Below are 26,600 nucleotides of genomic sequence, written 5' to 3' on the forward strand. Positions count from 1 at the left end.
GAAATGAAGTCATAAGGCAGGCGGTACCAGGGGCACAAAGCGTGGGGCTCCGATTCTTCTTTCTTTAGCTGGTTTTCAGGTTTCCTCAGGAAGGTAGCCAGAGAGTGCGTTTTATGTGTCCGAGCAGAGCTCTGCACTGAAGTTCTGCTTCATAAGGTGTCACATGTCATCTGAGGAGCTCTAGGTTGTCATTTGGAGCCCCCAACCTCCATTCTGAAGCAGTCTTACCCTAGCCTGTACTTTCCTGGTGCCATTTAATCCCTGCCCTGCTGAGTTCTACAGATCAGGACAGATGTATCACAATGGCAGGCAGGTGGTTCTTACTGCAGACCCAAGGACATCCTCCAGCTTTCGGCTTGCATTGCTGGGTTCTGCCTACCTCAGTGTCCCCAACCTGCCCCACTTATCACCACCTTAGGTCAAGCCTTTGTCTTCTTATGTTACCTAATTCTGCTTTCCTTGACCAGGCTTTTTTTCTTCTTAGCCTTTTCCCAGCAGTGTTTGAATATAAGCTTTGAGGATATCTCAACTCTCCAGCACAAACATTTCAAAGCTCACAAAACTTCTCTCAAGCCCAAACACAATATGCACACAACTGTGAGTTGTGGCAATTCAGTTTCTTGTATATGGCTTTGTTGTATGATCCTAGTGCACAGAACTTAGAGAAATGATTTTTTTTTTCTTAATTCTCAGCCTCTTTGGGGAGGAGTCACTCTTATTCCTGAGATGTGGAAACCGTGTGTTTCACAAGCTGACATCAGCAATATGTGGTTCTGGTTACTCAGCATGAGGTTTCTGGACAAGGTTTTTGAACACTTGAACTTGGTGCTCAAAAAGGAGTTTTAATGTTTCTTTATGTAGAAATGAGTATAGCGCTGAGTCTAGGAAGGGCGAATAGGATCTCGCCCCAGGGCTTTGGGCATCTGAAGTGTCCAGGCTCCCTGCCCTGCTACTGCTCTCTGGGCCTTGGGAAAGGAACTGGCGAGAGAGCCAAGGATGGGAGCTGAATCTGTGTCACCCTGTGTCAGGCATCTTCCCTGTATTCTCCCAACATCCCGCCCCCCAACCTCAGAGAAGGGGACCTGCTTCTCTGCACCTGCTCTTAAGAGCCAAGGAGTCACCAAGACCCCAGATTCCATACAGGTGGGTGGCACAGCAGCCCCCCCTCGAACCTCTCTACTCCAAAACCCACAGCCCATGCCTTCTTGGTGCACAGAAAAGGTGGGGGTAGACTCTTAATGTGGTCAGTAGCCATGGATGTTGCTAATGGTGGGGTAAGCAGCGTCAGAATAATTAGCTCTGTGCATGTCTTTGCTCTGAGGAAGGCTCCATGTTTTATGAGGTTTCTGACTGCATTAAAATGATGCACAGATACAAAAGATAGACTTTCTGAGCAACAGTGATCTTTTAGGCATACCTTTTTTTCTGCAAATATTTGATTTTTCTTGTGCTTATTATCTCTCTGATCCTCTAGGTTATGAATTGGTTCTTTTGTATTTTAAGTAATTCTCTCTCCTTTTTCCATTCATGTCTTATGAATAATTTATGTTAACTATAGTGAAAAGCGTCCAAGCATTTTTACTAGTAAAACATTTTAATTAAATGCTGCCCATTTTGAGGGATGAGAGGTTGTAGCTTTTCTGTGGATGGAGTCCTGTTCCTCTCCTTAGAGGTATAGCCTTTCCCAGGTCCTCTTGGTCATGTTACCCTCTCTCTATGGCTGCCAGGCTTGGTGTAGCTCTCCTTCTGTGCTGTGGGTTGAACAGTGCTTAGGAGCAGCAGCGTGTGAATGAGGCAGCGTGTGAATGAGGCTTCCCCAGTTCATTCACTGGGCAGCAGGACCACTTTTGAAAGACCCCTCAATTTAAAAAAAAAAAAAAAAACAGCACTCGGGAGGCAGAGCCAGGTGGATCTCTGTGAGTTCGAGGCCAGCCTGGGCTACCAAGTGAGTTCCAGGAAAAGGTGCAAAGCTACACAGAGAAACCCTGTCTCAAAAAACCAAAAAAAAAAAAAAAACAGATTATTGTAACAGCAACACAAGATTGTTCAAACACCCTAAAAACTTGGCTTGTTTTTGTTGTTTGTTTGTTGTGACAAGGACTCATATAGCCCAGGCTGGCCTTGAACTCACTTTGTAGCCAAGGATCACCTCAACTCCTGGACCTTCCCCCAAGTGCTGACAGTATAGGTAGGTAATATAACAAGCACCATCAGGTTTGGTGTGTAGCTGCTCAGCATTCTGTTTACCTCATTTGTCCCCATCATGGGACTCTTCACTTGTGTTCCAATGGCTCTGTGAGTCACCTTTGTGTGACCCTCACCAGGCCTGAAGCCCAGTCTTACTGACTGTATGACCATAGGCTGCTCCATGTCTCTGTGTCATTCACCAGCCAACCAGTTAAGAATAAACTGACTTCTGCATGGGTTTCCTCATTGCTAAGTTAGAATGTGTGATAGTATGTTATCCTATAGATCCATCCCTGCTGCTGCTGCTGATACCACCAGCCTCCTGAGATCTTATAACAATAAGATTCTCTTCCCCTTTCTTTCCACTTAGACCCAACCGCATAGGTGCCTCATTCTGTTTTGATCCCCTCTGCCTGCTGTGACCCCACTTAAAGGGAAATCAGTTTTTTGTCGGAATCACTGAGGGATAGTGCTCCTTTCCCCTTTCTGGAGCATGTAGGAAGAAACAGGAGGTTGACACGAGAGCCTTGGAAAGGAGACTACCTGGCCAGGCTGAAACAATTCTGTACCCACTGACACACATTTCCACAGCCCCTCACGCACATGTTTCTCAACGCTTTGTCTTCTAATGACCAGGGTGTGTAAACGACCATGCTGGCCTCAGTAGTGGTTGCGCATAATGTCTTGCTCTGTGTGTGAGCTGAGGGCCCATTCTCTTGCTAGTATCTGTCATTAGTTCCAGCCAATCATGGCTTGTCCTTAACCCTGTCATCTCAGAGGCAAACAGCAAAATCTCCCAGGAATGGACAAGAACCCATCCCAGCCCTTGGCTATGATCCTAACTTCTATTGTCTCCCTGCTACAAATAAGAGTCTTCGGGAAGCAGAAGGAACTAGATCTGCTGACAGTATTCCTGGAGCAGGCGGTCACAGGCAGCAGCCATGTTAGCCTTCAGTCTGTGGGCATCTGAATTTGTTCCTGAGTGTTCCAGAGGTACCACAAGATATAAAACAACCACCCAGGAGAAGCTGAATGGAGAGGAGGCTGGAGCTGGTGTGGGAGGGAGCTAAGGCTACAAGAGAAGCCAGATATGGAAGGGAGAAGGTGCAGCTTTAGAAACAGATAAATCTAGGATTTAGTCTTAGCCATTAGGGCTTTCCAATGCCAAGAAGCTACTTTTCTCCTGATAATCTTCTTACTTTCAAATTGTTTTATCTAATTCATTACAGACATCCACTTATGCGAGTAACTATAGACCGTACTTTCTTTAACATAGCTGCACGCTATTGTACACAGATGGTATGTAATTAGTTAAATTATTTACCAGTAGATGACATTAAGGGCTGAATGTTACATCATCTCTTCCAAATTAGCATGTTAGAGTCTCAACACACAGGTTGGCCATGCTTGGAGATGAGGCTCCTAGGAAGCCATTAAGTTTAAAGTAGGTTCATAAACTTTATAGGGTGGGACACTAATTCAATAGAATTGTTGTCCTTATCAGAACACACGAGGGTACTTACTGTGTATCTCTCTAAGTTCATGTAGCCAAAAGAAGGCCGCAGAAGGACAGAGTAAAAAACTGGCTATCTGTAAGCTAGGGAGAAGCTCTCATAGAATCCCACCATGCTGTAAATCAAGGTTCCATCCTCTAGAACTGTGAGAAAATAAACTTATTGCTTAGGCACACAGTCTGGTATTTTGGCACAGCAGCTTGTTCTTGTCTGGTTTCTGTTGCCGTGATAAACACCATGACCAAAACCAACTTGGGGAGGAAAGGGCCTACTTCATCTTACAGGTCACAGTTCATCAGTAAGGAAGACATTGCAGGAATCTGGAGGTGGGAACTGGAATAGGAACCATGGGGGAATGGTGTTTCTGGTTTGTTCCCAGGCTCATGTTCAGCTCCCTTTCTTATACAGGCAAGGCCCGCCCGCTTAGAGATGGCCCCACACACAGAGGCCTGGATCTTCCTACATCAATTAGCAATCAAGAAAATGCTCTCACAGACATGCCCACAGGCCAGTTTGATGGAGGCAATTCTTGAATTGAGGTTCCCTTTTCCCAGGTGTGTCAAGTTGACAACCAAGATTAGCCACCACACAACCCAGACAGACTGATGCCTATGAACATTTAAATTGTTTATAATTTTCCCTTGTTATAAACCACTGGGGTGATCATTTTTTCTTTTTGCATAATTTTGACTTGCTGAATCATAAGCTATTTCTTTTTCCACCCTTTAAATTAAAATGGCTTCTATTGTTAAATTTATGTATACCATAAAATCAAGAGTAATGAATGTCCTAAATCCATCCAGCTATCTTTCAGGAATTGTCATGAGTCCCGTTTCCACACCCTTAGTAACTAGGAAAGTGCTTTCTGCTTTGATGCAGAGAATTGGGACTCTTCAGACCCTGGTCTAGGGGGAAGGAAGGAGCAGGGCTAGCTTTGATCAGTGGCGTCTTTTTGTCCCCTGCCTCTGTGTCATATCTGTCCTGTGCCCTCCTCTGTGGCCACTTCCCAGTCCTTGGGTACACAGGTTCAGTCTGTCTCCCTGAAAGTAACCCTGTTAGCCACCTAACCACGTGGCCAATAAGTCCCTTTGTTCAGCCTCAGAGAACTCGGGAAGCCCTTGAATGTGAAAGCCCAGAGTAATGAAGGCGGCTTCCCAGCTGCTGTCCTTCCCTGCTTCCAGCAAGATCCAATGAGCACAATTTGTATTCTACGGAGGCTCACCAGCTAGTAAACAAGCGCCTCTGGAGAGGGGGAGGTGCGATGCACACACGAGTTACCATGGGGACAGACAAGCTATAATAAATGTCCAGGATCCTAGCTTGAGGAGGTTTTCACAGTTTGGAGTAATTTCTTTGTCAATCATCTGTGAAGTCACTCCTAATGAATCACTGGGCATGCCTGCTCTTCAGATGACTGTTGGCCATGGGCCTCCCAGGCAGAGGCCAATCTTAAAAGCAAGGACAAGAACATGGGCCATGGTTAATTTGTACATACTTTGTAAACTGAGTTACCCCTGCATGAGTGAGCTTCTGGGGGTCAGCAGAGGGGGCCACAGTTCATACAGCTTCTAGATAATACATTGGCTTCCTGATCTCAGAGGGTAGCCTTTGTTTCCCAGAATCCTGTACAGCTTGGGAGAGGAAGTAAGGAGGTTCAGTGTAGGAAGAAAGGGTCTTCTGAGAGCCACAGGCACTCTTCTATCTTAAAGGAATAGGGCTTTTGCTCATGTGAAGCCTGTCTATACTTGCTCAGTACCACCCCCACACAGTGCATGCACAAGGTTCCTCTTCCTGCTCCTGGACCCACTTAAACATAGATGGGCATTTCAGGGGTCACCAGGACCTACCATGTTTACAATTGTTCTAGGACTTGGAGGTTGTGGCTCCCCATGGCTTTCAAGGCCCTATATGACTGTGTCTACTCACCCTCTCTGGGGGATGAGGGAGCACTTGTCACCCCTACTCAGCCTGCTGTAAGCCTGATTCGGAACCGGGTCCCAAACGGGCCAGCCCCTCCTGTCCCTGAAATGAGTTCCCTTTGGCCTGCAGCTTTCTCCCTGTCCTCTTATCTCACTCAACCCACTTTTCCATGTCTGCCAGTCTCTCCAGGGAGTTCATCAGGTCCCTGCAAGGTGCTCAGATGCCCCATCTGACTTCCGGTCAGCTATGAGCTCCTAGGGAGGAGATGCTGGCCTCTGGCCTGCCGAAAGATGCTTCATGTGGAATAAAACTCTGCTAATGTTGGCTGAATAAACACAGACAGGCATGTGTGCTGGCCCAGTGACCGGTGGATCTTCTGTGTCAAATTTCAAAATAACCACCCCCCTCTCCTCTCAGCCTCTAGGAAGTAACAGCAGCTTTTCTGTCACAGGTATTATGACCCTGACCCTTTGTCAATTAAGTCAGTAGGATATGGCCAAGGACAGTGACAAGGCTTGATCTTGAATTTTAAAATCAATGTAGCTAATTAAAAAATAAACTCATTGAACTCAAAAACAAGTTCAGAAACAATTACGATAATTAAAATATCACCACCTTAATTGAGACCAAGCAATGAGCTTAAAAAATAACATTAATTAAAAAAAAAAAAAAACCTATGTGAAGCTTGTAATTAACTGGCTTTTGAATTCAATGTGCTACAGCTCAACAAATCTCTCCATAAATTAATTCATTCTTTTTTTTCTTGAAGAAAGATTTGTGAAAGTTATTTTGAAAAGTGAATTGGACATGTATCCTATGCCAGTTGACTCTGGCCTAGTTTCTGCTGGAAGGTGGGCAGGAGAGATAACATTACCATAACAGTCCCTGCTGAGCCCTTGATGGCCACATTTTCTGGTCAGCACCTGGTGAGGCCTACAGGTGTTATGACACTGTAGTGGGGACACTGGGTTTTGTTGTCCTTGGGGAATTGATGCTGCATTCTGTCACCAGCCATTTGCAGAGAAAGAGTACGCCTTGGAGAGGGCCACCAGGAAATCCTCAGTGCCCTGACACCAAGGCTCCACACCTGCACAGGGCTGTCCCCGACACCTGGCCTTCCTTCTTCCCTCCCCATGCAGGCAGGTCCCCCACCTAGTGGAAGGGTTTCTCAAATGCTACTTCTTTTTTTTTTAAAAAAAAAATTTATATTAGTTATTTGTTTTTAAGCACCATTATTTTCTAAAAGATTTATTTATTTTTATTTTATGTGTATGGGTGTTTTACCTGCATATATGTCTATGCATCATGTGTATAAAGTACTCATAGAGACCAGAGAGAGGCATCAGATCTCTTAGAACTGGAGTTACAGATGGTTGAGAGCCGCCATGTAGATGCTGGAAATCAAATCCAGGTTCTCTAGAAGAGTAACCAATGCTTTTAACTGCTGAGCCATCTCTCCATTCCCTGATTATTATATTTGAGGATTTCATACATGAGTATGCTATATATGCATTCTTTCCTCTCCCCTTTCTCTGTTCTAACTCTTCCCTTGTGTTCCAACTATTATCTCTCAAATTTATTACCTCTTGTATATTTACCACACACACACACACACACACACACACACACACACACACACACACACACACTACTGAGTCCAATGAGCATTGTCCTTATTTACATGTGTTTAGGTCTAACCCCTTACAATTGAGATCCTGTCTCTCAAATCAAAACTGTTCTTCCCCTTCTCAGCAGTTATGATGCCATAGTGGCATTTGTAGGTTGGGGGTAATCAACAACTGTCTAATTGGACCTAAAGGCCATTCAATAGGAGGGAAGTCAGGCCTGGTACTATAAATCCAACCAAGAGCCCATGGCTGGAGATGTCATAGGCCTTAGAGGGCCACCTAGCACCAGCACGTTACTAAAACCATAAAGATTCATCCTTTTGCCTACAGATATGTACAGCCCTGACAACTCATCAAAGAAATTTCTTTCTTTGGAGAAAACTCTCCAACTGATCAAAGTGCAGAGAATAAATGACTGTTGGGTGCCCAGTCCCAAATGGGACAGTACGACACACCCCAGACAGAAGGCTCAGGGAACATTGAGGAAGCAGGGGCAGAAAGATGGCAAAGACCCGAGGACCGGGACAACTGCTGTGAGACAGTTTCTTCTGGACAGGACATGTTGCCCATAAGAACTCTCAACAATATGGCTGCCTGCATGAGACCTGCAAAGACCACACCAGTCAACGTGTCAGCGGGGATGGAAGAAGCTCTCACAAAGCCCCACCCCTAGATGAAATGCCACTTCTATGTTGACCTCCTACCAGTCATTCCCTTTCAAAAGAGGAGCCAGGCAGCCCCGTGCCATGCCAGCGCTGGGAGCCTTGTGACTACTGCTTACAATAGACCCAGACTTCTTCCCCTCTTTCATCCCCCTTCAAGCCAAGCATGCCTGTATTTCAAAGTCAAGTGTGTGCTGTTGATGAAGTGACAGTTTGATTTGTGACTATTCTGTCATGCTGTGAAGTTAATTTACTCTAAACAATTCATAGACGTGTTTGAAGTGCTCAGACGCTCATAATTACTGTTTAGCAGATTGGATGTCTCTGTGCAGATCATTAAATATGTGTACGGAGTTAAGTAGTGGGTGGGTGATGGTTGGATAGCTCGTTCATGTGGTGCTGAGGTTTCAGCCTAGGGCCCCATGAGTGTTAGGCAAGACTCTACCCCAAGCCCTTTTTCCTCTTTTTATTTTGAAACAGGGTTATAGTTAGTTATCCAGGCAGGCCTTGAACTTAAGTTTCCCTCAAGTAGCTGGAGTTATAGGCCTGCACCAACAGATCTGCTTAAACTGACATTTTTAAAGTATTCGCATTTGAGGTGGATATTTTACTTATTAAGAATGTCTGGCTTTTCAGATGGTAAGGATTATCTATCATAGTTATCCTAATAGTGGCAGATAGTGAGAATACAGAGAATTGAATGGGCATGGGCCAAGTGCCTCTGCTGGGAGGTGGGGATGGGTGTTGCCATGTCTAGAGCTAGTAGGCAGAGAGTGCAGCGTAGGGCCCACCTGATGGAGCTTTGGGGCTGGTGACTCTGTGACTTAGTCCTGAGGGACACTGGAAGGGTGTGTTGTGGCCTCACAGCACCAGCCCCATGGACTCACCTTTTACTTCTTACACCCCAGAAGGCATCTGGAAAATGATGTGATGGGCTGTCCACATTGATGAGTTTGGGCTGTCAACCAACTTTCTAGATGAAAGAAGCTCCCAGATGATTCCTATACCATGGCATGTAATAGGATGGAGTTTGGGTTTATAGACCAGTGTGCAAATTTCTACTTCACCTCTGAGCTGCCATTTTCTTTAAGACCAATTTAAATGCGATGTGCATTTTGGCCAGGGCCCTGTCTTTGGATGCTATGAGGACTAAATAAGTGAGCTAACCAGCTAGCACTAACTAACTAGAGTCACTTGGGAAAAGAGACCCTCAACTGAGAAGTCACCTCCATCAGACTGACTTGTGGGTCTGTCTGGGCAGCATTTTCTTGTTCTCTAATCCCTGAAGGAGGGACTAGCCCGCTGTGGGCAGTGCCACCCCAGGCAGATGCTCCTAAATTGTGTAGGAAAGGTGGTTGAACATGAACTTGTTGGAAGCAAGCCAGTAAATGTCTCTCCTCTTTGGTTCCTGCCTCTGCTCCTGCTTGAGTTCCTGCCCCAACTTCCCTCAGCGGTGGCTACGGTGGGGGAATTGAAGCCAAATAAGCCCTCTCCCCCTGAGTTGTCTTTAGTCATATTTACTACAGCGACAGGAGATAAACTAGGATAATGAGCTAGTCCAATCTGAGGGCTTAGCTCACTGCCTGCATGTCAGACACACTCGATCGATTGAGTGCCAGCTATTGTTCTTGTCATTATGAAGCCTTGTTACCCACTTTGAGAACGAAATACAAACCTTCAAACTCAACAAATGCATGGCACATGCTCACCATCCTAGATCATATGCACACCTACACCTATTAACCAGTGGCAGCCAATGAACCATAACAATCCATAAAGGAGCTGCCACTAACCCAAATTTGCAGAAGAAATGGAAGTATAGACAGGTTAGAAACTGTCCAGAACTGTTAGAAGTCAGTCTCAGAAGCCCTTGAGCTGAGGTCTGTGCCCTTTCCTGCCTTGTACTTGACATGCTGTCCTTGTGACATTTGCATTGTTCTGTCCCCCTGGGTGGCAGTGTGGACATTAAATATTTGTGAGAAGTCAACTGCAGAAGCAAAAAGAATCAGAATCCCAAAGCCTGTCACATACATCACATAGTGTTGCAGATTTCTGCACCCATCATGGAGGCCAGCCTGAGATTCTCCATCTCTGAAAGCTAGTGGGGCAGAAATTCCAAGGCTCAGCAGCATTGGCACCTAAGAAAGTGCCTTAACTGGCCACTGTGGTGAGGTTGCCAGTGGTCTAGTCTCCAGGTTTGCTGAGATCATGAGTGGTGAGTGGAAGCGAGAGAAGAGACAAGGAGGATTGACATAGTCCTCCTGGGCGGTCACATGCTAATCTTTACTGGTTGTCTTAGCTTTGAAGGCATCTTGGAGAGCAGTTGAAGTTGGCTGCACTACACGCCAAGGGGTGATGCACAGAGACCACATCAGCCTCCTAACTTCCACACAGTCATTTCCGCAGGCGATGTCTACATGGGATCAGGAAGCTCTGCCTGCAAATTCCTAGGAGGCTTGGCTGCAGAGGACTCAGGCAGGGCAGGCTTAGCCTTTTCTGCTCCTTGCCTCCCAGAGGCTGCGCTCAGTTTAAGAGCCAGGTGCAAGCCTTGCCTCTGGGGCTCAAGCCAGCAGCTCTTTTATTGGAGCCTGTTTCTCTGTTAAGCTCCCGGCGGCATCGGAGCATATCCCTTGGGAAGTAGACTCTACCAGGTGATTCCACTGGGATGGGACTCAGGGCCTTGTTGCTGCTGTGACTGATAAAAGAATGTACCCTGGTTGCTCACAGCTGCTACCCATGCCACAGGGCAGAGCCATCCTGAGATATTCAGCAGTAGCACCTTCCAATGTTGTGGGTTCAGGACCCTTGAGAAATTCCCAGCAGCAAACTAAAGAAAACGATGTGCAGTTTCCAGGCCTGGGTGGGAGGGAAGAATTGTGACTTTCTGTGCGATAGCTGGAACCTCATTGGTGGGGTAGACAGTTCTGCAGTCCCTGCTTGGAATGTCAATCTGTTTAGCCAAATGTTTGTGTGGGGATGATGTGGGGAGCATCCCTCTCCTGGCTGCGAGAGCAGTTATGAAAGATTTACTGCCTAATAGGCTTTCAGCCAGGAAGCTGGGAGATGGCACAATTGCTTTTGTTTTGCAAAGAATCCCCCGGGGCCTCCTCTGTACCCATGATGAGCACGTGTACCTCAGCATGTAGAGTGCTGATTAGCCAGGGGCCTGCTGCTCAGCTTGGTCTAGGAAATGCTGCTGTGTGTGACCTTGTGCCCTTGGGACTCCTTCCTGGAGTTATGTGTTTGGAATAACTTTTCCCCTCTCTCATTATTCAGACCCACAACCGCAGTGAAGAGATTGACTCTCATGCTGTCCCCCCTGCCCCCTGCCCCCGTTTGCTCAAGCTGCTCTTCCTGCCTGGCTTGTCTTTTCCATCTTTGCTTTGCAAAAATCCTGCCCATCCTTCAAGATTCAATTCAAATATTAATGCTTCACTAATCCTTGCCCTAGAAATTGATCTCTATTTTTCTCTCAAGCTCTGTTATCATTTTCTATGCCCATCACGGCCCTTATCTAATTCTGCCTTGCACAATAAATATTTATGTGTAGGCTTTTTCCCACTCCCACTTACGTCATAACTTTGTGTTGTACAAATGTCTTGCCTGTCCTGAATGAAGTTTTCCAAAAACTTAAACTGTTCATGTATGAAGTCCATATTTATTGAACAGGAGCAAACAAGTCAGTGAGGATTTGGGGTGTACATAAGAGGAAATAATTAAAATGAAGCTTGGAAGAAGTCACATAAACCAACATCAGACAGTAATCAAAGCAGGCCAGTCTTGGTATCTCTTGATCCTTGGATTATGTGCAATTGTGAAGTGTAGCCTGAAGGTTTCTCCAGTCCTGCCGGTCCTGCGGTCAGGATGAATCTCTCCCTCCCAAGTCCCACAGCTGCTTGGTCCCAAGTAAACACACAGAGGCTTACATTATTTACAGACTATATGGCCTATGGGTCAGGCTTCTTGCTCGATAGCTCTTATATCTTAAATTAACCCATTCTATTAATCTATGCATTGCCACATGGCTTTGTGGCTTACCAGTACTTTCACATGTTGCTTCTCCTGGTGGTGGCTTCCAGCTTCTCCCCAGACTCCGCCTTTTTCCTTCCTGTCTCTCTCGGATTTCTCCACCTGCCTCTAAGCTGCCTTGCCATAAACCAAATCAGCTTATTTGTTAACCAATGGGAACAACATATACTCACAGTGTACAGGAAAACATCCCCCAACAGTAAAGGATTTTTCTAAAAGAGTAATTGCCACTTGAAATCATGGTGAAATGCTCAGTACAGGAATTAGTTTATCTCAGGATGCTTGAGAGATCTGGGTGACAGATGCAGAGCTCCACCTGGCTTGGGTTTTCTTTCAGTCCCCACCAGCCTTGGGAAATAGCGTGCAGCACAAACACACACAGCTGTTTTATTTCCCACTTGTTTATTTGAGTGGTGATAGAAATTAAATTTCCCTGAAGGTGCTAACCCTGTTCTCATTTTTTTTTTATCTCAGCCCTGGACCCATCCAAGGACCCTTGCCTGAAGGTTAAATGCAGCCCTCACAAAGTGTGTGTGACCCAGGACTACCAGACAGCCCTGTGTGTCAGTCGCAAGCACCTGCTGCCCAGGTAAGGTGGGGAAGAGGTGGCTAGAAGTTAGGGGTGCTCTGCAGCTAATAGATCTAAAACATCCAGGCTCTGACTGGAAGCAGGTTGGACCAAAGGAGAGCAGTGTGTTTGCCACCATTTTAAACGGTGTCAGGTGCCTATTCTTAGGTGATGGTATGGGTCTCAGATTGCAAGCACAGGTTTACAAAAAACCAGTAATCTTTTTAATTATTACTTTAGTGTATGTGGGGGTGTGTTGTCTGCATATATGTCTGTTGTGTGTTCCTGGTGCCCACAGAGGTCAGAAGAAGGCATTGTGTCCCTTGGAACTGGAATTATAGATGTAGGTGCTAAGAATTGAACCCAGGTCCTCTAGAGGAGCAGCCAGTGCTCTTAACTGGTGGGCCATCTCACCAGCTCTAAGAACAGAAACCTTAAGTTTAAAATAAAATCTTAATTTTGACTCCGAGCCCTCTGAACAGAAAAGCCCCTTTCGTCATCATGGGAGCCCTTCCTCTTTAAGTGACCCTGGTGCCCAGGAAGGTTGCAGCCAAGAAAGCAGGAAGGTGTGGTGATATTGTGTTCCCCAATATATTGTGCACCCTAATAAACTTATCCGGGGTCAGGGAACAGAACAGCCACTAGATAGACACAGAGGCCAGAAAATGGTGGCATTCATACCTTTAATCCTAGCATTCCAGAGGCAGAGATCCATCTGGATCTCTGAGTTCAAAGCCACACTGGAAACAGCCAGGCATGGTGACACACACTTTTAATTTCAGGAAGTGATGGCAGAAAGCAGAAAGGTATATAAGGCGTGAGGACCAGGAACTAGAGCTGGTTAAGCTTTTAGGCTTTTGAGCAGCAGTTCAGCTGAGATCCATTTGGATGAGGACTCAGAGGCTTCCAGTCTGAGGAAACAGGATCAGCTGAGGAACTGTTGAGGTGAGGAAGCTGTGGCTTGTTCTGCTTCTCTGATCTTCCAGCATTTACCCCGATATCTGGCCCCAAGTTTTTTTATTAATAAGACCTTTTAAGATTCATGACCCTTCATTCCTAGAGTTGCCACTGACAGTCTGAACATGATGAAGCAGCCTTTGAGAAACTGGAACCTCCTACAGCATTGGTTTTTATTAGCTCCAGCGTGACACCCTAGGACCCTGCAGAATGGGTGCTTTCCCTCTCCAGTTCTTGACGTTAGCCATTGGCATTGGCCCTTTGGCTCATCTTCCAGGGATGTGTTGTGATTGTCTTCTCCCTTCTAAGTGGCTTCCTCTGAATTTTGCTGGGGTAATGCCTCTCCCCTGACATCAGTGCTGGCAGCAAAACAGAGTTGCTCATTGGAGTGACGCTCTGCCTCTGTCTTCCCTAAGTCTGATGCCACAGACCTGGCCACCGGGATCCTTTGCTGGGGATTGCTTTTAGTGTTGTTTTAAGTGCAAAGTACTGAGATGTGTGGGGCTGTTTTCTAGGCCGGTGCTTCTTCCTGGGAGTTAGATGGGTCCGGCCCTGCTACCCAGGAGTGGTGCTCAGCAGTTGCCTTCAGTTCCTCCAGGCAGTTTTCAAAACGGATGATTTTTTTTTTTGTCTCTATTCTGCAAGGGAAAGAGTTGAAGCAGAAAGAGGCATCAATGATTTGCACACAAATATTTAAAATTCTTTCAACTAATGTAATATTTATATTTTTATTTTTAGAGTTTCATACACTATATTTTGATCATATTTTCCCCTACCCCAAATCCTCCCAGATCCTCTCTCACCTCCTTACCCACCCAACTTCATACTCTTTAAATAAAAAAAATAAAAAAAAAATAAGACAAAAAATAAAGAAAGCACAGACAAAAAATTCTGGAGCCTGTTTTGTGTTGGCTAACTACTCCTGAGTGTGGAGCCTGCCCTGGAGTGTGGTTGATACACCTTTGTGGTCACTCCATTGAAGAAAACTGATTTCCCCCTCCCAGCAGCCATCAAGGACAAATAGCTTCTTGGCTTGAGGCATGGCTTGTGCCCACCTCCTCTTCTCTGTGTTGGGATTTTGTCTGCTGTAAATGTATGCAGGTCATTACTGAGTGGGATGTAAAAATAATTTTGTTGTTATCATTTGAAGCTCCTTTTCAGGTATCTATACTCCAAGAAAACCATTCCAGTCCTCTTACCATGTGATTTCTGCCTTTTAGGATAGAAGGAAATGAGCCCTCTTTAGTGGCAAGGAACAGAATGCCCTTAGGGATAATGTCCAAGGTGGTTCAACCATTTGGTCTCCTGTATATGTGTATGCACATATGTGTGTGTACACACATGGATGTGTGTTTTGGAGCATCCTTCACATGCTTTTCCCTAAAATTCGAAGAAATATCAAATGAGAGGTTTTTAGTTTAAAATTCAAATGTGTTTGAGACCAAAGTAGTCACCTCCTTGGTGCTCATACATATCCAGGCATAAATTGTATTGTATTGGGCGTGCCACACTTCTGAGCCTCATTCTCCGCTTATGTGGACAGTATAGACCCTAACTCCTCCATCCATAAAATGATAATAGCTTTGGGTTTAGGAATGAGACTAAAGTGGGTTCAATTTCTTGGTGGGTCCTCTGTGCCTGTGTAAATTTGATAAATACATTTGTGTGTCTAAATTTGTATTTCTTCATCTGTTAAATGGATTTAATGTGAAGACACAGCGTATTTTGTGTGAATGTTCAATGTAGGGGATGGTGTATAATGATGGCTTAATGTCAGACTATACCAGCTATTCTGACAATTAGCAAAACAACCATTATAATAGTTATTTTCTGAGTAATTCTGGAAGATCAACCAGAACTCTCCCTCCCAACTGCATATGTTCCTAAGAAAGAAGCAACTCCTGTTTCCCAGGCCGAGTGTGCTGCCTCTTAGCCTTTGAGCTGGATCTCAAGGACTGTGGTGACATTTCTGCTGCCCCTTTGTGATTTCAACAGGGAAGACAAAGGAAATACCTGCATTTCTGATAATGGGGTCTGTTCATTACTAGAAAAATAGGTCAAGAATGTACTTTGGCTATGATGGTACCCCCTCTTCCTTAGCAGGAAAGGGGGGTGTGTGTGACCCAGCCCAAGGGGGCCTGTGGTGTGGTCACTGTGGTTGTACTCACAAGTCTCTTTCTCAGAAGTGGGATTTCTCAGCCCTCGGTAGTAGCCATGTGTAACTCCTTGGAGGGTCTTGGATGCCTTCCCAGAGGAAGCATCTGTCCTTCCACATTAAACTTCAGGGGTCCCCTAGAGAAGGGATAGCATACTGACAGCTCTATTTATTCATCTATCGGAGAAGTGCTTCTTCATTCTGCAAAACATCTGTGGAGAATCCTGCTAGCCAAGCTGGCCTCTTGCAGCTCAAAGGGAAAATCTTGCTCTAGACGTTGAGAAGCTGCTGACAGATCAGGAGGCTGCTGGGAGGCCTCGGCTGATGAGGAGGCCCTGATGTAGGCTGACTTGCAAGTGGATTAGGGAGCAAGACTGGGGAGTGCCCAGCAAGGGGATGCTGTGGGGCCGGATGGTCCATGGAGCTCATGGGGGTGGAGAAGCTCCTGGGAGCACAGGTCTGTGGCCACAGTGTTTCAGGGCTGACCAAACAATTCAGAGGGGTGGTGGAAAGGGAGGCAGACAATTGGGCCTTCCTCCCCTGGAGTCTTCCTCAACCCTTTGAGGAGGAGATGTGTAGGGTTTCATCTGGAGGCTCCTGTTACATTTACGTCCTTCTTAGAGAATTCTTGTGGAAATTCTTTCACATCTTCCTTCTGTTAAGCAGTGCTCGCGGGTGTGGGAGGAGGTACATTCTCGGCCATATGCTCCTTCTTCACAGTCTCCATGGCATCACTTTTGTGTGCCACAGAGTAGTGGATGTGGTCAGAATGGCTTCTCTTTGGTGACTTAAAAATTCTTAGTCTACTTTTGGTATGATAGTTGATGCTTATTGTAGAAAATATTTTTAAATTATAAAAATAAATAGGAAGTATGTAGTGGCCACATTATTTAAATTTAAATATTTAAATTATTTCAGCAAGTTCTGTCTAGCTTTCTAGTTTTTCTTTTCTTGTTTTTGTTAAGATTTATTTATTTTATGCATACTAGTATTTTGCCTGCATGTATGTGTGTGTGTGTGTGTGTGTGTGTGTGTGTGTGTGTGTGTGTGCCCCACATGTGCCTGATGTCCTCAGAGATCAGAAGAGGGCACTGGATCCCTGGAGCTGGAGCATTTATAGAGGTATTTATGAGCTGTCATGGGGGCCTGTGGAAGACCAGCCAGTGCTGTGAGCGGCTGAGCACCTCTTCAGCCTCTTTTTTGCTTATTGACTTGTTCTTGATAAAACTTATTTAGCAAATGGCCTATATAATATAATTTTGTGTTGATCCTTATACATGAATACTTTATGGTACTATAAACTATGCTTAAAATTTTAATGATTACATAACATGCTGTATGAAAATTTCCCTTGAGAGATGGGTCACATTTGTAAACACACACCCTAAGTCTGTAAGACTTCCAGAAGAAAAGAATGTGGCATTTCTGTCCTTGGGTTTGATTAAGACTCCCTAATTGTGACATAGCAAATGAGATTTTACCCAAATTGAAGATGTCTGATGTTCTGTAGATACTCTTCCAACTTTTTTTAAATGTCCAGCCATGCTGGGAGGAAATAGTTCAAAAGATTTGCTTGGTATATATATGTTTAAAGTACTCTCATGTGTGTTTATATCAGCTTCATTTAGAATTTCACATATACATACACAACACACACACACACACACACACACACACACACACACCCCACACACAGGAGAACTCAAGGTGAACTGATCAACCAACTGTGGCCTAACCATTATAGTTGATACTACACAGCAACAAACACAAATATAAGCTGTTAGTATACCAAATAATAAAAAACTAACCAAATAACAAAAAGGATCAGACTCAAATAAGTATGGAGTGTGTCGTCTCCATTTCCTCCCTTCTGGGGCCAAGCCTATTATAAGGGGCACAGACTTCATGTCTGGGGTGACAGAAAGCATACAGAAGAAGAGACTACGAGAGTGTGGGTGAATGGCTGAGCGTCCTATAACAAGGTAGATCCCTTGGGAAACAGAGGAGTCAGACTCCATCCTGGGATGCCAGAGGCCCCATTCGTAACTGAGTCTGCTAGCAATGGAGGACGGTTAGAACAATGTCTTATTATTCATAGTTTTTTGTATAATCCTCTCTGCGGTATTTTTAAGGAGAATGTTGTCAAGGGGATGGAGCCTACAGAGGGCTCTGCTGCTAAGGTCTCTGTTGTTGGGGATCATTGGTTCTGATTGTGGAGATGAAGGAGGTGGGGTCTCCTCACAGAGGACTGAACATTGATATTTCTTTTCTAACAGATCTTGCCTCAAGTTTATTTGTAAAAACAGCATAGGGTCCTGATCATCTGCAAATAGTGTGTACATGTGTCACACCAGTCCATCTGTCTTCACATTGGCAGACAGAAACCTTTTCTACAGGGCCTTCACAGGACCCTGGATCCCTTTGGGAGCCTGAGCTGGAGCTGAAGCCTGGACCTGAGCTGGAGCTGAGGCCTGTGCCTTGGTTTGAACCTTGGGCTTTGGTTGGCTGAGCCTACGACCCTTGGCCACGTAGCTTCTAATGCACTTCCCAAGCATGGGGTGAGCAATGAAAGCAAGACAGCTGAACTTGTGGCTGGGGCCCTTTGGCGTCTTGGGCTTAACCACCCTGGGCTGCACAAGGGCCTTGATGGCCTCTGCAGGTGCAGTCATCTTTGCATCCTTTGCATTGTTGGCCTGCATCTTCTTCAGGCCTTTCTTGTGCTTCTTGGCAAAGTGCAAGTTCCTCAGGAACTTGGGGTCCACCCCCTTAGGAGATTTGTATCTTTGTGACCCGGGTTTCTTGATGCCACTGCTGTGCCATTTTCAGGATCAGTTGTATGTGGTTTGGTTCCTGGACTTGGCCATGTCTGAATGTGACCAGCAGCTCCTGAAGTGTCTGGGACCAGAAGAGCCTGAGCATTGATTTTTACCTCTCCCTCGCCAGTGATTTTCATTTGGAGAATAGAAAATTGAAGCATTTGTTTGGGGCCTTCTAGACAAACCACGTTCTCTGATTCTGCCAGAGTGTTGTGAATGGGGAGACCATGTCAGAATGGGACTTGCAATAGCTAAGTGAACCCTTCAAAGCCTTGGGGAGCTGTGGGAACTCATTTATTTTTAAGTAAGGAGCGAGACGGCCCAACTTCCCAGAGGGCTGGGCCTCTCTAATGTAATGGCCCTTCATCTCCACTTCCTCCCTATCTGGAATAACAACTAATTCTCTGTGCCAGCAAAGAATTTAGATGCTGTCGAGGCTTTTGGTACAGTAGACCAATCTCAGGGCTTTCTCTCTTTTATGTGAACTTGAAAAAAGAATCAAAGTGTTTGAGGTCAGAGAGAAGCACATCACAGGATGTGCCTCAAATACCAAACTCTCAGAGGATATTTGAAAGGATGGGGTTATTTCATCTCAGTTTTGTTTTACAACAAAGCACTGCCTCCTGCTACAGGAGCTTTGAACCGCTTGATTATACATACACATGGCTGTGGAGGCTTGGAAGGCACATGGCCATGTGGAAGGTGCCAGGCTCCTGGGTGCCTGCCTGACTTTCTGATGCTTCGCCCATCAAGGCCTTGAGAGTTATCATCGAGTCGTGGAGACTACCTTCATTACTAGGAAACTGCACTGATGTGGCTTGTGTCCCTTCTGTGAGGGACCACGTGCTGCCTTGGGCTTCATTTTAAGCTCAGAAATCTTCATGGGCCGAGCTCGGGCCCAAGAACTCTGCTGGCTATGGAACCATCACGTCAGGGACCAGGAGAACAATGACTCCCCCTTGGAGATCATCCCTAGGTAGCCTCACATCCCCAGTGGCTGCTGTGTGAAGAAAGTAGAAGGTGAGGAACCTGCAGACAGATGGAAATCTGCCATCAAGTTTGGGTCCACTCTCTTCTAAGTCAAACACCTCGACAAACGGAAAAGACTGCACTGTGGCCTAGTTTTGGCAAAGGCATGCAGTTTGTGTTTTTGGAGCTCATGCCAAATACATACCACTGCAGAAGAGAGGAGAGTGAACGTCCCAAAGCAGCACTGACTGACTGCACTGTGTGTCAGAAGAACTTCACATGGATGATCTTGTGACCTTCTCATGGCTGTCTGCATTATATCCCCCAGGTGACTACTCAGGTTCCATAAATAATTGTCCCAATTGGACATGGCCGGCAAGAGGCAGATTTCCATCTGTCTGCAGGTTCCTCACCTTCTACTTTCTTCACACAGCAGCCACTGGGGATGTGAGGCTACCTAGGGATGATCTCCAAGGGGGAGTCATTGTTCTCCTGGTCCCTGACGTCCCATCATGAGGAACCCTGGACCCCTTTCTCCTAGTACCTATCCTTTATCAGGCAATTGGTCTGGTCTCTGGTATTAAACTGATTTCCTCCTTTCAGTGCCCACACCAATCTTTCCAGGTGCCTTCTCCTTTGTGGTTTTTCCAAAAGTCTTCCTTTAAAGAACATGTCACTTACACATAGAGATACTGAATTAATTTAAACCCTTGAGGTCTTACTACAGAAACACTGTCTATCTGTGCCCAGGATGCAGACATGCCTGCTCTTGGGGTCTTCCCTGGGTACAGTTTTACAGCTCAAGCCCACTCCTCCTTCCTCTGTTCTTCTTTATGAAACTGAAGGCATTGGTTGTCTGACCTGGATGACAGGAGCAGTAGAGAGTAGAAAGCAATTCATATTAGAAATGTGAATGATTGCATGGAATCTTCAATCCCTTGAAGCAGGAGACAGCATGTAAGGCAGACACTGCCTTATGAGGTACCTATTACATTGCAAGGTAGACTCACAAAGATATATTTGTTTTTATTTAAATTCTTTGTTTCTTGAGAATCTCATACAGGAGTACTGTATTTACATCATTTATCCCCCTTTCCTCTCTCCTTCAATTCCTCCCATGCCTCCTCCTTAAATTCATGACTTCTTCAGTTATTATTTACACACACACACACACACACACACACACACACACACACACACACACACACACACCACTGAGTTAAATTTAATATTCCATGTATGTATTTGTGTTTAGGGATGGCCACTTTGGATTGAGTAACCTATCAGGGGGCTCATTTCTGGAGAAAACAGATTCTCCCTTTCTTGGCAGTCAAGGGATGGGGTATTGTAAATTTCCCACATTGTGTCAACTGTTATTGTCATTATGCAGGTCTTGTTTAGGTGACCACAAGGTTGAGCTTTCATGGTTCAGCTTCCTTGCCATACACAGAAGATTCTTGTAGCACGAATCTTAAATGGTCTTATTAACAAAATCAAACCTGAGGCCAGTTATTGGGGTGAATGCTGGAAGATCAGAGAAGCAGAACAAGCCACAACTAATCTCACCTGGCCAACTTCTCAGCTGATCTTGTTTCTTCAGACTGGAAGCCTCTGTGTCCTCATCCGAATGAATCTCAGCTGAACTGCTTCTCGAAAGCCTGAAAGCTTAACCAGCCTAGTTCCTGGTTTTCACACCTTATATAACTTTCTGCTTTCTGTCATCACTTCCTGGGATTAAAGGCTCATTTCTTGGGATTAAAGGCTCACTTCTTGGGATTAAAGGTGTGTGTCACCATGCCTGACTGTTTCCAATGTGGCCTTGAACTCACAGAGATCCAGACGGATTTCTGCCTCTGAAATGCTAGGATTAAAGGCATGAGTGCCACCATTTTCTAGCCTCTGTATCTAGTGGCTGTTCTGTTCTCTGACCCCGGATAAGTTTATTAGGGTGCACAATATTTTGGGGAACACAATACCACCACAGATTCTCTCTCCCAGGACCCATCCTGGTCCTCACTCTGATCATCTCTCTCTCTTCCTCCTTGGTTTGTGCTGAGCCTTAGGACTAGGAGTTGTATTGTAGATGTATCAGTTGGAGTTAGACACCCTGCATTCACTTGTTTTCTGCATTTTGAGTAGTTGTTTACCTTCGCAATAGTCACCATCTGCTGTAGAAGAGATGTCCAGATCTACAAAGATGTTTGTAATTACCAAATGCAACTGTTCTAGTACAGTATGGCATCCATGCATTGTCCTGCCTTCTTTCCCTTTTTCTTAAAAGCCATACTTTCAAGGCCACCTGAAGCTGACTGGGAAGGATAGGCTTAGCTGTCACAGGCTCCTGGTAAGTCTCAGAGCTTGGTGAGGCATTTTCTGGGTATGGCCCTCAGGGGCCAGAATGATACCCCATTGTGACCACCTTCTACTTCTAGGCTCCCAGGTCATATTGCCTGCAAAGGTAGGTTTATGTATCCCACTGACTCTACAGCACTGGTTCCTTGTCATTTTTTTTTTTTTTTGACCTGATTCCTGTCTACAGGAGATGAAGAATGTTTTATGGTTGACTTCCTAGGATGTGCATGTGCCCAGGTGTTAATAGGACCTACATCTGTGGAGCTGAGATGACTGGTATTTTACAGGACACAGGGTTGTTCAAGGACACCCTCCCAATTCCTGCCTCCATGTCTGATGAAGGCATTCCGTGCACTGCTGCCTCCAATGTTGGGACTCCAGGTGGTATTTCTGTGTGTCTGTTTATTAAGCAGTGTACTCAGTGGCAAAGCTTTAGAATTGTGTGAGAAAAAACTGGCTGAGGTGGGTGTGCCATTTTGAATAGATAATCACTGGGTATGATTTCCTTGCGGGATCGTGTCTTGCTGATGGCACACAGGTGTGGATCATGCTAACACATCTGTCTCTGCTTATTGTGAAATAAACAAGCTTGCACCCCTGCAGCACACTGAAGTTGTAAAATGCTCATCACCCATCCTGAGGACACAGGTCAAGAGGGCAGATTAGCAATCAGGTAGGCCTGACACATGTGGCCCTCGAAAGTCATGAACAAGAGTTATAAGATTTAAGTTTCCCATTTTTCCGCCTTTTTATTTTAGTTTGCGGAAATGCTTTCATTTTCCTGTATTATCATAAATCTGCTTTGCCTGCTGTTGTTTTGCTGAACTCATCAGGATCCCACTCATAGACTTTCAGTTTCGACATCTCACACCAGCTGAATTCAAACCGTGAACCATGGGAGACATTCTTTATAGGCATCCAACACTGTAGAGCTCATTCTGGGCACTGACCTTACAGATCCTTGGGCCAGAAAATGCGATGATTTGGACAGACTTTGAAGACTATCTTTAGAAGGACTTGTGTTTTAAATAGAATGTTCTCAAGCTAACGTTCTGTCTTCAATGTTCTTCATGGAGAGGGTGGGTGGAGGGAAGACTCTCTGTGCACAGAGGGACAAGAGAGATGATGTTAATTAGTTTGGGGACCTTGGTTCCTTTCCAGTGCTCTCTCTTGAGAGATGCTTCTCACAGGTCCACCTTGAACCTGTGCACCTCTGTTATCAGGTGGTAAGAGGACTTCCGGCAGCCTGCCTTGCCTCTGATGCTTTCACAGCCATGACCCTTTGCAGTGAGCCATGGGGCTAACTCCAGTACATGATGCTGACCCAATGGGGGGGGGGGGGCTACGGCTTAGTATCCCATGGCCGTGAGAAACCCTAAAGTGGAGACAAGGTGGTAGGGGCTGCCCTGCCCTCTGGAACAAGATCCCTTTTGTTGGCAGGTACCATGAGTGTGTATGGGGATGGTAAAAATTAGGGCTTAAAGTCAGGGACCACTTCAGAACACTGCTTATGTGCACTGGTGACAGCAAGGTCAAGGGTACTTATCCATATGCTACTACACTGGAGTTGGCAATGAGGACTTTCTTCAGCAAACGTATGTGTGTACCTTTCTCTAGATACAATGTGGTATGTCTAGAACTCTGTGGTAAAGGGATACAGTCTGCTCTTGTAGATATTAAAGTCTATTAGAACAGACAGTTGGAATGCAACTGAGAATCTAATCATTGGTGATAAGTGTCGTGTAGCTTAAGACCCAGGGTTCCATGCAAGTCGCTTCCACTTGGCTGAACATGGAAAGCCCCTTGACACGGGCAAGAGTAGGGGAAAGTGTCCTTGGTAGAGGGAATACAGAGGCAAAGGCCTCTGGGTGAGGAGGGAGGGGAATGGTCCTGCTGTTCTGAAGGAAGTAAGAGTCGGGCAGCCTGTGTTGGTGGAAAAGGCAAGGGAAGGTAGAAGCCTGAGGGAAGGCAGAGTCTGCCATGCAGTGCCCTGAAGGCCACAGCCATCAGGCTTGGTTCTCGGCCAAGAACAGTGAGATGGGACAATAGTAGCTGTCATCCCCAGAGATGCTCAGGACTACTAAGTTCAATGTGCAGTGCTCTGGATGACATCACTGTTGTCTTCGTCTCTGGCTGCTATAACAGAATGCCAGAGACCAAGTGGCTTCTGAACAAAAGATTTTTATTTCTCAGACTCCTAGAGTTGGAGAGATCATGGCAGGTATCATGCCTGGTGTATCTATTTTTCTGGCTTTTAGAGGTTCTCATTTTGCCGGACCCTTGTGTGGCAGGAGGAACCACTGATACCTCCCCAGGCTCATTTGTGAAGTCACTAATCTGGAGCTGGAGAGAAGGCTCAGTGGTTAAGAGCACTTGCTCCTCTTACAGGGGACTTGGGTTTAGTTCCCAGTACTTGCATCGGTTAGCTCACAGCCACCTGTTACTCCAGTTCCTGAGGATCATCTGGCATCTGTGAGCATGGGGAATGTACAGCAAAACACTCATACATATAAAGTATATATGTATTAAAAACGATAAAGCCACTTGTCCCAGTCTGGCTCTCCAGACCCAATCGCCTCGCAGACACCCACTTTCAAATATCTTAGAATCTGGAATTTGGTTTCAATATACATATTTTAGTGTCAAGGAACGAAAGCATTCTCTCTCTGTATTCTATTCTAACCCGGGATCTCCCCAGTTCATGGCCTTACTCATTTCATAACTGTATTCTTTAGCTCATATCACTGTCAGCTTTGAAGTCTACTTCCACAGTCTCAGGAAAATGCACCTGGATACAGGCGAGACTCGGGTCCATCCTCGGGTGACTGTTCACTGCTTGTGAGTCTATGAACCAACATAGGCATTTCCCGAAGAAAATGCTAGGACAGACCTAAGATGTGCAATAAGCATTCTGTTCTAAACAGAAGATATCATATAAAGGGGACAACAGAGCCAGTGCCCACATAACCAACTGGATGTCGAGCACATACCTATAACCCCAGGTCTGGGTTGGGTGGAAACAGAAGAATCTCTGAGGCTTGCTGGCTCCTAGCCTAGCAAAGGAAACATCAACTCCAGATTCAGGGAAAGACCCTGCCCAAAAGGACTAGAGAGAGAATTATAGAGAAGACCCTGATGGCCTCTTGTAGCCTTGACATGCACACCCACACACATCTGTATGCATGTATGTATATACACACAGACACATTAAATAATAAATACTTTTTTTTAAATCACCATTTTGAACTTGTTGTTCTGTCTTTAAGGCCCACTTGGGCAGAGGCCCTACCTCCCAGGTCCCCAGGGGCAGACACTTCACCTCCTGGAGTCATTTGGGTAAGGTATTGCCACCTCCCAGAGGAACCAGGCACCCCTTCCCAGAGTGGCTCTGTCTGTAGGGCTCTTGCCTTTGGCTCCCTCAGTGCACACCTGTGGCTCTGCTGGTGTAGGCTCCTGGGATCTGGGTCAAGGAACTCTGATCTAATAGGAATTCTCTGTGGTGGTTCCATGGGCCTGCAGGGGCTCCTGGACCCCCAGCTAGAATGGGAAGGCATCTCTAATGCCTTCTTAGAGGTCATTTTTCCTTTGTTTTGGATACTAACTCCTGGCTTCTGTTTTCATAGCTAGCTGATCTCCACATTTCCTTCATGACAGTGCTTGGCTTCTGTTAAAATGTTAATCTATATTATCTTCTTAACCAGGGGGTGCTTGGCCACACCCTTAGCTTTTTCTCTTGATATAAGCAGAGAATGTTCCAGATCTTCAAGTTTAGCAGTTATCACTTCAGACTTTAAATCATGCTGCATAGAGGCGCCAGAAGGAAGCAGACCACTCTCTCAATGCTTGGCTTTCACATTTCGCCAGCCAAATATCCATCATCAATATTTTCAAGTTCTACCTCCAAGAGGATTGAGACAGAAACACTGGTCAGTCAAGCTCTTTGCCACTTTAGAAGTATGACCTTTCCTCCAGTTTCCAGTAGCTGCTTCTCATTTCTACCTGAACCCTCATCAGAGCAGCCTTTATATCTGAATCCCATGGAAGTTTTATTCAGGGATGCTGACGTTTTGTCTGAGAAGACCTACACTTTCTGCAAAGCTGTCTTCTTTTCTTTTGGCCTCATCAGAATCTCCTCTAATAGTCCATGCCTGGTGATGTGGGCCTTTCCTGGCTCCCAGAACTCTTCTAGCTTCCACCTGTTGTTATCCGGATATTCGGGAGTCTGGTGAGAGCCTGTTAAGGTTCTCATGTGGTGGAAGTGCTCTCTGTGATCACTTTTACAAAGTTATAATCCCATTCATGAAGATGTGACATCATGATCTAATCACCCCCCTCAGAGGTGTTAGTGGGAGTTAGAGCTGTAATAGATGGTTTAAGGGAGTGCACACATTTAGTCTGTAGAGTGTCACTCATACTAAGTTCTACATTGAGTGCATAGTTTCTTCCTTGCTATGTGTGGTGGTTTGAATGAGAATGGCACCCAGAAGCTCATCTGTTTGAATGTTTGGCTCCCAGTTAGTAGAACTGTTTGAGAAGGATTAAGAGGTGTGGCCTTGTTGGAGGAGGTGTATCACTGGGTGTAGCCTTTGAGGTTTCAAAAGCCCATGCTAAGACCTGTATCTCTTTCTCTGCCTGCTGCCTGTGGACTGGAATGTAAAGTTTTCACCTTCTGCTGTAGTACAATGGCTGCCTGCCATTACACTCCCTGCCATGGTGATAATGGACCAACACTCTGAAGCTGTAAGCAAGCTTAATTAAATGTTTTCTTCTATGAGTTGCCTTGGACATGGTGTCTCTTCACAGCAATGGAATGGTAGCTAAGTCATTATGCACCTCTTAATGG

The 26,600-nt window shown here is 45.5% G+C and overlaps 1 protein-coding gene and 1 pseudogene across 2 annotated transcripts in view; one reads left to right on the plus strand and one right to left on the minus strand.

Annotated features, from left to right (window-relative positions):
- Spock1 (SPARC (osteonectin), cwcv and kazal like domains proteoglycan 1) overlaps nucleotides 1-26,600 on the plus strand; it is a 495,109-nt gene that overhangs the window by 324,853 nt on the left and 143,656 nt on the right. For both annotated transcript variants that reach the window (XM_052727130.1, XM_052727129.1), the window contains one exon: nucleotides 12,415-12,529. In XM_052727130.1, coding sequence (XP_052583090.1) covers nucleotides 12,415-12,529 — 115 coding nt within the window. The remainder of the gene's footprint in view (nucleotides 1-12,414; nucleotides 12,530-26,600) is intronic.
- LOC128103649 (60S ribosomal protein L29-like) lies at nucleotides 18,011-18,484 on the minus strand (annotated as a pseudogene).

This window comes from Peromyscus californicus, unplaced genomic scaffold (genome assembly GCF_007827085.1).
Source record: "Peromyscus californicus insignis strain IS unplaced genomic scaffold, ASM782708v3 Scaffold_8__1_contigs__length_139910024, whole genome shotgun sequence".
NCBI lineage: Eukaryota > Metazoa > Chordata > Mammalia > Rodentia > Cricetidae > Peromyscus > Peromyscus californicus.